The sequence below is a fragment of the Ixodes scapularis genome, unplaced genomic scaffold, assembly GCF_016920785.2.
Source record: "Ixodes scapularis isolate PalLabHiFi unplaced genomic scaffold, ASM1692078v2 PGA_scaffold2__306_contigs__length_199485367, whole genome shotgun sequence".
Lineage (NCBI taxonomy): Eukaryota > Metazoa > Arthropoda > Arachnida > Ixodida > Ixodidae > Ixodes > Ixodes scapularis.
This window is the reverse complement of record NW_024609857.1, coordinates 150,856,173-150,869,427: the sequence shown is the minus strand read 5'-3', so window position 1 is coordinate 150,869,427 and position 13,255 is coordinate 150,856,173. Positions and strand designations below refer to the sequence as shown.

General features: G+C 44.1%; 3 protein-coding genes across 8 annotated transcripts in view; 1 reads left to right on the top strand and 2 right to left on the bottom strand.

Moving 5' to 3' along the window:
• The window catches only part of LOC8030452 (ankyrin repeat domain-containing protein 35), a 66,224-nt gene extending 59,816 nt beyond the window's left edge, over positions 1-6,408 (bottom strand). For 2 of the 4 annotated variants that reach the window (XM_040500889.2, XM_040500890.2), the window contains exons 1-2: positions 5,214-5,743; positions 1,834-1,948 (exon numbers count right to left, since the gene is read on the bottom strand). In XM_040500889.2, the coding sequence (XP_040356823.1) occupies positions 1,834-1,948; positions 5,214-5,440 (342 nt within the window). In that variant the 5' untranslated portion in view covers positions 5,441-5,743. Of the gene's footprint in view, positions 1-1,833; positions 1,949-5,213 lie in introns of all 4 variants that reach the window. The other 2 variants (XM_029992360.3, XM_029992359.3) reach the window with 2 other exon arrangements.
• On the top strand, positions 6,142-10,730 carry LOC8030453 (guanine nucleotide-binding protein subunit beta-like protein 1). The gene is made up of 3 exons (XM_002401248.3): positions 6,142-6,390; positions 8,406-8,550; positions 9,873-10,730. The coding sequence occupies exons 1-3, from the start codon at positions 6,259-6,261 to the stop codon at positions 10,517-10,519; spliced, it is 924 nt and encodes a 307-aa protein (XP_002401292.3). The 5' UTR covers positions 6,142-6,258; the 3' UTR covers positions 10,520-10,730.
• Positions 10,731-10,806: 76 nt separating this feature from the next.
• LOC8030454 (serine/arginine repetitive matrix protein 2) overlaps positions 10,807-13,255 on the bottom strand; it is a 38,045-nt gene continuing 35,596 nt past the window's right edge. For 2 of the 3 annotated variants that reach the window (XM_042292066.1, XM_042292067.1), the window contains exon 12: positions 10,827-12,142. In XM_042292066.1, coding sequence (XP_042148000.1) covers positions 11,963-12,142 — 180 coding nt within the window. In that variant the 3' untranslated portion in view covers positions 10,827-11,962. Of the gene's footprint in view, positions 12,143-13,255 lie in introns of all 3 variants that reach the window. The other variant, XM_042292065.1, reaches the window with a different exon arrangement.

Sequence of the window (13,255 nt, the reverse complement as noted above, 5' to 3'; positions counted from 1 at the left end):
CCACGGAAAAGAGAGTTAGCGTGACTCAAACCGGCCAGTTCTCGACCAGCGGTTTTTGGGCGGAAAGAAACAGAATTTCGAGCCGCAAATTCTGTTCTGGGTAGTTCGGCTCTCATATGTCCATACAATTAAAAACCTCCGTGAGCATAAATACCCTGTCAATGTCCCTTTAATGGATGATCAAGGGTGGTCCAGCCGGTTTTGAGTTTGGAGCAAATTTTGGAACAGAAAATATCTTGTTATGAAGCAGGTTTGTATCAGAAAAAGTCGCTTTTTAAAGCAGCTTTGGAGCAGCACACACCTAAGTTTGGAGCGATTCAGTGCAGTTCCCTATTAGTGATACCGGCATGCATTCATGCGATCAGTTACGTGATGCCCATTAAAAACCCAAATTTAGCAGTTATGCTCTACTATAGTTGGTGACAGGTTAGGAGTAAAGTGGAAGCTCCTCCCAAGAAAACGCTGGAGAGAGCCTCCTCTTCCGTGGTCTTTCCAGTTATGCCAGGCCATGAGCTGAGCATCACTAGAAAGACTGCGGCCATCTGCGGGCCGGACAAAGCGCATCCGCGGGCCGGGGTTTCGAGACCTTTGCTCTAGATAGAGAGGTGAAGTAGCACTATACAAAGTCTTATCGCATGAAACGAGCAAATAATCAGTAAAAATATTTTGGATCTTCTCTAATGTATAGACATTTTAACGAGTTGTACGATTAAGGATTCAAATCATTTGATGTGAAAAAAAGGCAACAATATGTAACCAAGCAGTCCCGACTGACTATGGTAACAAAATGGGAACCGTGTGCAAGCACATTCGCATATAACAGTGTCACGCTTCCAAAATTAAGTATGCAAAAAAAATAAAATTACTTGTGCTGACTAATCTTCACTAGTGCGCTTCGAAATGCAACTAAAACTGTTAAAACTGCGGTGCATTAGGAATGTCGGTAAGATTGGTGCGAACCCTGTGAAACAATGCCGCGGAGCTGGAAACCTGGATTTGAATGTGATGGCCAAACCCCACTGGATTCTCGCAGTTGCCAGATGAAAACGAAAACTCTCCCAAAAACCAATTCGTTCGCAGATTTGTTTGCCTTGGCGCAGTTTGGCGCAATTATTCTCTTTGGACGCAGCAAGGCGCAAGCAAGCAGGAATTTATCAAACAAGCACAAATGGCGCAACTGGACCACCCCTGGATAATGGATAGTTGGAAGTGGCTGAACCCTTTAAATTGGGTGACGGCTTACAGCACCTAGCCAACGTTTCTAATGCGAACAGTTAACATCTACCTTACATACAAAACATCAGGGTTAATAGCAAGACGGGGGCTAGGTTTGTAACGCCTTCTGTCGACATGTTGGAAAACAAGTCCCATTAGATCTTGAAAATCATGCAGACTGGCACCCATTTGTTCCTCACTCAGAAAATGCACTCCAACTGGGATAATCAAATTAAAGGCTATTTTATTATATGCTGGTGACTAATTAAAAAAGGGCAATTATTTGTGTTGCTGTGCTCTTTGCAATCTCTTTGTGACTAATTTTTATTCCAGCAAAATTCACTCATAAAACTCGCAAACACAAAAAAAGTAAAAAAAAAAAAAAAGAAAGACACTTGCAACTGTTAGTAAATGAAGATGGGATGCAAGACATAGGTATGAGCAAATAGTTTCGAATACCATGCTCGGCGGGTACTGCTATTATTTAGGCCGTGTCTGACTTGCACGCCTTCAACTTATGAAACAATGATATCGGCAATATTCCATCTGTGTTTCTTGCGCGAGCCTCTCCATTTCAGAGGACCAGTAAACAAGGGGCCTGTAAATCTAGGACGTTACCTTCATGAGAGGCGTCTTTCCCTCAGAATCTAATGCGTCCACTCGGGCATGGCTGCGAAGCAAGAGCTGGACGATCGTCATGTGACCCCTCGCTGCTGCCAGATGAAGCGGGCTCCTGTAATGACCAATAACGGGACACATCATCATCATCATCATCATTTGTTCTCGACCCATAAACAACCATTCCGCCATAGTGAAGGCAAGCAGATTGCTATTATTAACCGATTTACCTCAATTATAGCCATGCACCGGCTATTTCACTATAACCTTTCTCTTGGGCTCGAGCTGTATAGTATATGTGCTCAGCTATTTAAAGAGCAAACTTGTTCGTTAGTCAGGTCTCATTACACCGACCACAACCGCCCCAGATCTCCATTAGGCGGTTGATGAGTTGATTTACAGACAATGTTCGTAGACAAACTTGCTGTGGGTAAGAAACTCGTCCATTGTTTCCACTGGCTTTTAAGGGCAGGGCATAAAACTCTTAAAGGGGCCCTGAAAACATATTTAAGCATCTACCTTTTTTGCGGTTTCCATGTCTCTTGAGGTTCGGGCAAGCCAGCGGGCACGGACAGAGTAACTAAATATCAGTGCATCATATTTTAACCGGACGACGCCGAAACCTCCTCCACCTACGGGGGGATCCACGGTACCGAAAGTGTGCGATATGTGACGTCTTTGGTCCTGGGCTTACTACTGGTCAGAGCTGCTAAAAGCTTCTTTTTAGCTGAATACAAAATATAAGTGGCGCTAACCGTTTCTGTTCAGTATTTTAGATCAGAAAAGAAACAAATGCAGTTTATAAAGTACGGAAACAAGAAATGACCCGTCGACATACCCGCCACCAAGCGATGGAAAAGGCGGCACATACTAGAAAGGAGTAGTGAAATCAGGCGCCGACACGGAAAGGTCCCGAATGTAGGCGGCGGCACTGCGGTCGTATGGACTGCAGGATCCGACCGGCTCCGAGCATTCTGAAGGCCTTCTGCAAGCAGCTTGGTCTTGCGGTTTGACCATTTTGCGGTATGGCAGCGCGAAGTGGCTCCCATTCTCAACTGATCTTCACCCCGCGTTTGCTGTCGTTTGTGGCCAATGAAGTGTCATGCCGAATTAGTGTTTAATCGCGCAACAAATGCAATGAGAGCCGCTCTGGCTGCCCGCTGCATACAGCCTATTCAGAATATGCTTTAGTGGCGCTCCCTCGCGCCGTCGACACGAAGTGCAGCAGCCGTGAGCGCTCGCTTAGCTCACTACCCCTCCTCTAGTTCATGGCCACTCAAGAAACCAAGGACGTCATGAAGGAGGTTATTTTTTGTTTGTTTTTGTAATGTTAATTTGCCTATTTCGTTACAATACTGACTGTTTTTCATTTTCATTTTTTGTTCAAACCATTCGAGAGTGGGATACACTTAGGAAAGAAATTGTGTCTATTACTGATAATGATCTCTTTTATGATAAACTGCAAATCTGTATCCGCGGTTAATAATGTGTTTTATTGTTGCTCCGTTTATCTATTGTATGAATATCTATTGTTATTGCATAATGCTTCCTGTACCCCCCTGCATAATGCCTAACGGCGCTGCAGGTATTCATGTAAATAAATAAATAAATAAATAACTTTTCAAATAAAGCGAAATTCGAGAAAAGAAAAGCTTCATTAAGTTTCTACGTTTAGTGCGCTCAGGTTCGGTGCAAATTAAAAACCAGTCATTGCAGGGCCCCTTTAAAGGAATACTTCAACGAAATTTGAAATATTCCCGTCGTGTTCAAAAATAGTTTGAATATGATCCACAATACCCGTAAATGACAATCGCACGTTTGTATTTTGAGCCTGGTGGCTGTATTTTTCGTTATAAACGGCCCACTCTGGCAAGCGCTCGGAGAAGGCTCAGCGGAGACCACGTGACATCCAACGCAATCGTGACGTAAGTCGTCTCGGGACAAGCAAAGCTACGGCGAGGCTGACGTCGAGAAGATGGCCTAGTCGTTCCAGCCACCAAAGCGGCTGCTTTTGTACGAATTTTGAGTGACGGGTTAATCTTCTATAATCTTGTAGGGGGACAATAGCGACTTCTGCGACACACAAAAGGCATTCTCGGGAAGAGGGGAGTTCCTCCTGCCCCTCTTCTCTCGTCGTGGCCGGAGGCGAGACACTCACCGTCAGTAGCTGTCAAGGTTCCTAGACGGGCATTACAAGCGAGGCGTTAGCGACATCCACCAGGTGCTCCTTGCTAATCGTTTAATTTGTTTTGAAATTCCTTTTCGAGACTTTTTTAACAAGATATTGGTATGTTCGATGTGATACTGCTCCTTTGAACACATATAGACCAAAAAATGAGTGCCGAAATTTCGTTGTAGTATCCCTTTAAGAGTGCAGCAAAAAAACATAATCCAAGTCATCAGGAGAAAGCAAATTTTCGTTGTAGGTTATATTTTGTTAATACCAGCAAAAAATGTAAAACATGACAAAAGTCACAGAAGAGGATGCACAAATGTCATCTTTCAAAAATAAGGCTAAGTGACTTGCATTGCTACAAATTTGCATATCTGAAGCTGTTCTGGTGCCTTGTGCATTTGTATTGTTTTATTTGGCACATCATGTCTTCTATTTCATTCAACATTAATTTCAAAGCAGTATTATCGAGTTTTATGATACAATGCCACAAGTAATATAGCACAATACGGTACTGCTCTGCTGCCCCATTCATTGTGTTAAAGAGATGTTATGCTCCGCCTATTACAAGTTGATTATTCTTTGAAAAGGTTGCATATCGCCACATTGAGATTGCGCTTTACATTCTGAATATTTGTATTTCACGTTATATTTAAGTTGTCATTGCCTTCTTTTGCTAATGGCCAAAAAATAAAATTTAGTCATTTCATTGGTATAAATGTCGCTGTCTAATCCTTGGAAGGGGTTTTAGGTTCGTGCGATACAGGAATAAAAATAAAATTAAAGGACACTCGCGCGAATAAAGCCAAGCCAGACAAGTGGTATAAAAAGAGAAAATTTCGGCGGAAATGCGCATTAGTAAAAATGTTTGCCGCCCGCGCATTCCTGTGCGCACTCGTACTCAGATAGTGACGAGAAATAATAATAAGGAAAAAAAGAGCAAAGCCTACACGTGCGACGAGGACGCAAGCATCCATGCGTTATTAAAAAAGAAAGAGACAAAAAAAAATTAAAAAAACATTCGCGCAGTCGGGGAGGAGCGCCTCGTGAAATGAACTTCCGCGCGGCCTCGAAGCCTCCAAACGCCGTCTGGACCAGCCCAAATTAGGCAATCCGCGAACAGATTTCGATCCCAGCGATCTCGATAAACGCCAACCTAACCTAACGACCGATTAAAAAATAAATAAAAACAAAGAAACGATCTCACCTGCTTTCATTGTCTTGAAAGCTGACATCCACTTTCTTGGCGGCCGCTCTGGCGCGGTCCTCGTCTCCCAGCCAGCACGCTTTATGGAGCTTAGTGAAACTCGAATCCACCGCGCCCAAATCGATGTGGTAGCCGCAGAAGTCTTCTCCATTGTACGAATTCAGGCTGGCCGTGCTCTGCTTCTTGGACGAGGACTTGAGTATCTTCTTTTGAAAGAACCTCTTCATCGTTCGCGAAGACGGACGACCTCCCACGGAGCATGCATCAAGGGAAAGCCCTGCGCGCGCTTGATTGGGGCCACTTGGGGACCGTTTAGGACGCTAAAGCGGTCGAAGACGCTTCGACAACCGCATGCCGCGACCGGGAATGGCGTGAAAGGGGGGGTTCTTGCACTCAGTTCGAGCGTGGCGACGTGGTGATGGGCAGGAATAAGCGTTAGTCACATTTTTGCCTCGGGTATGTTATTGTGTGTTGCCGCGGGCAACCGAACAAGCGAACTTTTCGGACGGAGACAGACGGTGACAAAACACACACAAACTAAAAGTTTTTCAAGTTGTCGCGACGCGCGCGCCTTCTGTTCAACACGTATGAATGATTACTAAACAGATTAACGACGCACGGCAATTGTCTTGGTATTATTAGTTCTTAAAAGTCCATTAATTTGAATGAAACAAGTATTCGTAAAAAACAAAATTTTAAAAACACGGGAAAACGGTTTAGCAGCGATACCGTGAAATACTTTCTCCAACGTGAATATGCCGAGCGTATAAATTTGCAGTATAATCATTGTAAGTTACTCAAACATTGAATAATTGTCAAAACAGTGTGAGGATAACGTTGGGGCTAATTTTTGCTTACCTTTCACTAGACTGTTGGTCGCGCCACCTAAAAACTTTAACAGGTTCAACATTTAAAGGGCAAACTTGAGGGCGGTAGTCTAGGCTACTGTGACGCCCGAGGAACCGCGGGTGGCGAGTTTTCTTAACCGGGTTGGCGGTTTTATCTTTGCTTACGTCGGTGTGATGTTCAAAGCTTCAAGTTCGCTATGCCCAATGCCTCTCCCGATCCTCTCTACACCCTACGAGGTCACAGTGGCGCGGTTAATACTGCCGAGTTTGTTGACACGACGTTATTCACTGGCTCGTCGGACGGAGAGATCTTCAGTTGGGACCTCGAGGTAATGCGATACTTATCCGTCACAGGTTGCTTCATTATGTGGTGCTGTCGATTTATTAGGTCACATAAATGGGCTCTTTGACTGACAGGACGCGAACAGGGAGGAGTTTCCCGCCCCTAGCGCGAGACTACCTTCGATTACGCTTTGGCGTCTCCTGAATCTCGAACCTTCCATAGCCATAGCCTTCTATATATAGGAGGCTATGGCCGAGCTCTGATTGATGGATAGTGGATAGAGTTCAAAGCAAGCTACCTTCAGGTCTACCCGCTATTTTTCAATCAGAGCCAATCAGGGCTCGACGTTGGGACGTCACCACAACCCCTGCAAAATAAGCAGACGAATTTGTGCTCCGCGTACAGTGCAATCTACCTATATCGATGTACCTCTCGATCAGTTTCTAGTCCAGATACAACGATAATCGGTTATAACTATTGAATTCTCGGGTCTCCTCATTAGTGTTATAAGTGTATTGCACTGTACAGCTATCAATAAAATATTTCTATGATCAGGGTGCCCGGAGGAGTCGGGGCTATGGGTGGTTAGAACACATATCTCGTGTTATTAGCCAGACCCTCCTCCGCTACATTGATTGATATGGACGCTTTAACAATTAACCCCGTTTTTTTTTTTTTTGTTTTGCCAAGAAATGTTTTTTTTTTAGGAAGTTGTGCATGCTGAAAGTGTACTCCATTCAGCGTAGCCGCATCTTGGAGTAAAATTCCAATGCATTTATTGAATACGTGACTGACTTATGCAGCCCTTTAAATCGACAACACACTATAATAAAGACTGGTTAAAGCCGTGTTGTAAATCTGTATAGTTGAAACAGAAACAATAAAAAATCATGAGCCATTCCACTCTGTGAAGGTGCATGACCAGCTAAGCTGTTTAGCACCGGCACAGACGAGACACAGAATTTTTAAAAGGTACAAACACATTTATTGTCTTGATCGGCACCGGTCGTGACGAAAGGTACGCACACATGTCGAGGACTATCGCCGCCCCGAAGTGCCTGAGGAAACTAGACGCGCGACGGGACCGCCACCTGGCGTAAGGAAAAGAAACTAGGCGCGCAAATGGTTGGAACGACGACAAAGAGGGGGTGGTTCGAGTTTTTGTTCACACACACGAAAAATCCATAGAGTCCTAGCCATAAACAGCTTCACTGTAAAACAAGGAGGACGTTTGGAAACAACTATCTTTCAGTTAGCAAGGAAGAATGTTTATTTTCGGGCATGAAAAATTCTCCCCTCAACCAGAATTCAGATAAAAATGTGTGTGGGGGGGTGGGGGGAGGAATAGGAGGAGGAGGGAGAGAGAGAGGGAAGGGGAAAAGGGAATGGGTCATGATCAGGAGGGCTGGGCAGATCATAAAGTCAGGGTGGCTCCTTACCTGCCCTCCTGCAATTCCCAGAGTGACCGCTGCGGGAGAAATGGCGGCGTTGCGATCGCCTTTAGTTTGGTTCTCGAGTACGGATTGGAGCCACTTTTTCAAAGCAGGCTCTATGGCAGTTCCCCAATTGAGTCGTTTGAACAACGTTGCTAACTGAAAGATTGTGGTTTTCTGTAAACATCCTCCTTGTTTTTATTCATTCTATTTCTAGTATAATAAGGAGTTTTAAAATACAGGGCCCAACAATTGGGGCTCCAAGCAGCTTAGGGTGTTGCACGGAGCATGCACAGACTTTCTGCACATGCTCAGCACTACATCCCAAGTTGCTTGGGCAACCAAAAGCATTTGGGCCCCCTATTCTAAAACTCTCCATCAAGTAACACCCTGAAGATTGTCTTTAAACGTAGAGAGACATGTCAAACACCACGACGTTGCGCTTTTGACGCCGCTTGATTGGTCCCCTCCACTTGTAGCATCTGCTGTGCCCAGACTTGGGTGAAACAAAGCATATAATGTTAAGGTAATGAAGTGTTGTGAAATTTCGGTTGTCAAGGAGAAATAAGTTAATGCAGCTAATCTTATTTGCGTATAACATGTGTAACATACATTTCTGTACTTGCAGACATTCAGGAGAAGGCATACTTTGGAGGGACACCAGGGAAAGAGCATCCTATGGATCGGCCACGCCGACGAGACGTTGATCACGCAGGGCCGCGACGGAACCGTATGCACATGGAGGAGAGATGGAGACAAGTGGAAGATATCGGGTTCGTGGGAATAAAACAACACCCATCTGTCTATATGTCTGCGGGATACCTCATTGCAAGTTAATGCCAAAACCTAGAACATAATACTAATCCTCAGAATCAACAAAATTACCAGCGACCATACGTTCAAAGGGTAATAAAGCATGAAATGCAGTATTTAAGACGCAATCATTTAATCTTGCTCAGAAGACATTTAAAACAGTTTTTTTTGCGAGTGAAGGACATACCGTAAAATACACCGGAAGCACTTGCTTTGTACAAGTGCCCACTATTAGCATTTCACAAACTTGGGAATTTTCCAAATTATACGTTAAGGCAGACGTACACTTTGTGTTCTCCACTTTTGCCCACTCCCTCCTTTCCCATACACTTTTCACCTTGCCACAACTTGACTCCCCTCGCGCCTTAGGAGAGGGGAGCACCGAGTGGATTATCTTGCCTGCAGAAAACCGAGGTTGTACGTCGGCCTTTAAGCACCGAGCTCCTCCAAAGCGACGGCATCAGCTGAAAATATTCACCCCGTTGCGGCGGCCACAACTGCCAGCCGCGACGATGGGGATATCCACTTTCTTGCAATGGAAAGGGGAAAACTATTTGTGATGAGAGCCTTGACCTCCTATTCTGCACCGACTCAGAAGAGTCGTTTTCTGGGTTCAGTGATCAATAGGTATTAGTGTCGCCCCATTATTTATCATGTGAAAATAAATGTGCTTTCTCTAATTCCGTCAACCCGGCCTTCAAAGCTCTATATAAAAAACAGACGACCAATTTGCGCTTTCCACTTTTCCCTCGCTTCCTCCTCTCCCCCCTTCTACACTGTCCACCGTTGCTCGTTTCCTCCTCCCTCATGATGAGGAGGATGTTCTGCCTTGCAGAATCTCGAGTCTGGTCGTCGGCCTTTAACCGCCATCTTGGTTTTTACCGATTCAACCGGACAAGCCCCCATGTCTAGATTAACCCAGTTTTCAGTCAAAGTGGGGTGAGCACTTCTCCAATATTTTACGATAGTTTGTTAACTTCTCCAATAAATTGAAGAGGAGGGGGGGGGGGGGCAGGAAATTGACATCACATGACTCAATGTCACTCGACGTGATGTCACAATGTCGAGTTGGGGCATCGTGCGGTACCAGGATGTCATCCGACGTCAGGTCATTAGATGTCAATTTTCCTGCTAAATTTGACGTGAAAAGATATAAGCGAACGGATGGATGCCAATTTATCGCTTGAGCTTCCAAGATCCATAGGAAAAACTCGGGGGTTCAAAAGACCAGCTGGACACTCGTTGCAGAACCAGACTATTAACAACTGCTTTTTGATTCCAGCTACGCTGCTGACCAATGCCAAGGGATTCTGCCAATGCAGTAACTCGTCGACACTGATTGCCACTCCGTTTGAGCAAGACTGGAAGATTTCCCTTTGGGATCTCCAAAGCCAGGCAGTGATCACGTCAACTCCAAAGCCACCTCAGAGCCCCGGCATGGCCATGTGCACAAAGCTTTGTGCCGACGGATCGGTCATTCTCGTTGGCTATGAAAACGGAAGCCTGGTCTCTTTCGACGCCCGCTGCGGAAAACAAGTTGCCACTGCGACGCCGTTCGCCGAACCCGTGATGTGCGTCGACTTTGACGACGTACACTGCAAGAAGGGAATCTGCGGGTCGGTCACCAAGGAACTGTGCGTGTTCGAGAACCTGCAGGAACTTTCCGAGCGGAGGAGAGTGGCGGTGGTGAACGATGGCTTCTGTTCTGTGGGCGTGCGGCCAGACGGAAAGATTGTCGCCTCAGGCGGGTGGGATGGGAGGGTGAGGGTCTTTGGCTGGAAGTCTCTGAAGCCGTTGGCAGTGCTGGACTTTCACAAAGAGTCAGTACAATTTGTGAGGTTTTCCGGGGCAAATCTGTGTGGGAAGGGTATGCTTCTTGCAAGTTGTAGCAAGGACAAGACGGTGAGCTTATGGTCGCTGTATAGCTGATCATTGAAGGAATTACCGGTTGTTTTATGAGGTCACCACCACACGTTTCAGTGGGGTTCGTAACTACACGAGGGCAGGACATAGCATTGTTGTGCAACTCTTTCAATGTTTGTGATGCGAGCATTGTAGATGCTACTTTTTGATCTAAATAATTAAGTCTGATGCAGATCATCTCTTTACAAGCCAAAAAAAATACACAAATGTTCACCTTTTTTAGCCTCCTGTCATCATTTCGGAGCACTAAGGTCTGTTTCAGGTGCAACTTATGTCATTTTTATAAACATTAATGCAGCTGGAAGGCTTTATTTCAGAAATAATTACGAGTGGAAACTAAACAGTAGCAGACTCTATGCAATCATACAATGCAACTTTATCAGGAACAAAAAAAACTTTTTGCCTGGTCAGAAATTGCATGTAAATAAGCAAAAAGTTTTCAGTAAAAGCAACATGTAAAGATGAATGAGCATAATACAAAAAGGTTCCATGAAGACTCAACTTATCATAAATACAAGTCTCAGCAAAATGAATATGACTACACTGTGTTGCCATACAAGATGTACAGGGGAGGCCTTACCCACACATACTTCAAAGGTTATCCAAACAAACCGCAATGAACCTTCCCCGTGTGCCAAGAGGCTTATAATATATTGTTGCTGCCAACATAAAAAAAAAAAAAAAAAATCCAAAAGATTTTTTTTTTTTTTTTTTTAAGGTAGTGATACTATACATTTCTTCCGGAATTTGGGGGCAGAGCCCTTTCCACAGATCTTGTATTGCAACAGTCTATAGATGGATTGTAATCACAGCCTTTAACAATACATGGTGGTGAATGCTTGAATATATTAAATACTATACTAATGCAATGTGCTGGAAAATGAAAAGACTGACAAATTATCACAGATTCAGTGACAATGATTGAAACTAGTTCAGTACGCGTTAATTAACATTAAGTCAAGCGCGACAGTTTTTTGAAAAGACTACAGGGGGAAAGTTGTCTAGGGAGTTGAGTCTTTCTGCAGAGATTTCAACTCCAAATAGGACACCTTGAAAAATGTTTTCAACAAAATGCTTTGGATTGCCAGACAAAATACTTTGACTAGCTCAGATTTCTTGTTTTAAGGCACAGGAAAAAAAAGAAAACAAGAATTCAAGGGGAATGTGGGTCTTCCCTATTGGGGTAAGGCCCACATTGATACTTCTTTTCATTGGCACTGCTTTTGACATTTTAGTAAGAACCAAATGAAGAAATTATGGAAACCAGCAGTTTACCAGTACCGGCATCATATTACCAAAACATGGTTTGTACAATGACTTCCCTTATTTATGAACTGCAAAAGTCTAAGATGGGAACTATAAACCCGAACTTTGTTCACAATAGTGGTACACTTTCGGTGCCAGGCTTCTGCATTTACTACCCCCAAAAATTTGCATATTCCCCGGAAATTACAGAAAGGACTGTGGCACTGAACTGAGCTGTGCACCTGAACTCGTAAAAGAACCGGTAGGAGAACACTTTCCGATGATGCCGGTCTCTTGAAGACACAGCATGGCAGCCTGAGCTTTCGCATGTTTCTTGTTTGCACTTCGTTCGGCAGGCTGGAACTCCATGCCGTTTACTTTGACCTGGAACAAATCATATTCGATTACTATACCAGGTGTCTTAAAACCATGTTTTTCAGCCAGCACGAATGAACTATGCATCGCAGGAAACTGAAACTCCATGAAAATTTGACGCCACCAGTTGGGATAGAATATGAAAGTTTGAGAACATGACATAACCTGGATCAGAAGATAAAAGAAAAATACCAAATCTCCCTATCAGTTGATGTCCACCCGAGCCTGCTAATATCAACAAAACAAGAACCGACGTGGATGTGCGTGGCACTTTATATCTGAAAAACACTTAGAAGCGAGAGAATATTGTTTTCTTTTTTGCCTCTCAAAAATAAATCCTGAAGGTGCCCACAATGTCACCTCTTGTTTTGACGATATCATGCTACGGTGGACGTTGCCTCGTAGAGAATTTTGGACTTTTTCCTTGATCTTTTCAACCGGGTAACGCTGTGTTCTCAAACTTTCGACTTCTATATCCTAACCGCTAGCATCACATTCTCACAGAGTTTCAGCTTCCTGCAATGCATAGTTCATTTATACGGGCCGAAAAACATTCATGTATGGTTTCTATACCTCGGTAACAAACTTACAGTGTACAGTAATGACTGCCAAAAATTTAGCTGATTGCAGCAACAGATATTTGGATTGTAAGGATTACTTTAGAAATTAGTCGCTCTTGCAAAGACATGGCTTCCTCTGGACGGTGAGCTTAGAAATCATTTTAGCATTCCTTTGATGGTAAGCTAGCTTTCAGTAGACCGTTCCAAACATAGTATGCAGGACCTCCCTTTGTCTTTTCGACGCACTGCAGAAATACGGTGTACAATGCGTGAAAGGGCACCCATGAAAAGAAGGCGCAACGCATATTGGTTTGGCATTTTGCAATTTGAGACTATAAAGAAAGAAGGACGATAGTATACAGGGTACGTATAACTTTGTAATGTTTTCACTGTTTTTTTTTTTTTTTTTGTGTTTTAAACTTGCAGTGATAAGAGAGAAGAAATTGCACTGCTTTCAGGATGTACAGAGCGTACAAGGGGGTGCAAGCGCAGATCGGAACGGCCCATCAAATCTCCGTGCTGCACGGTGTGGCCGGGGTCGACAAGAGGTCTTATGGGATTT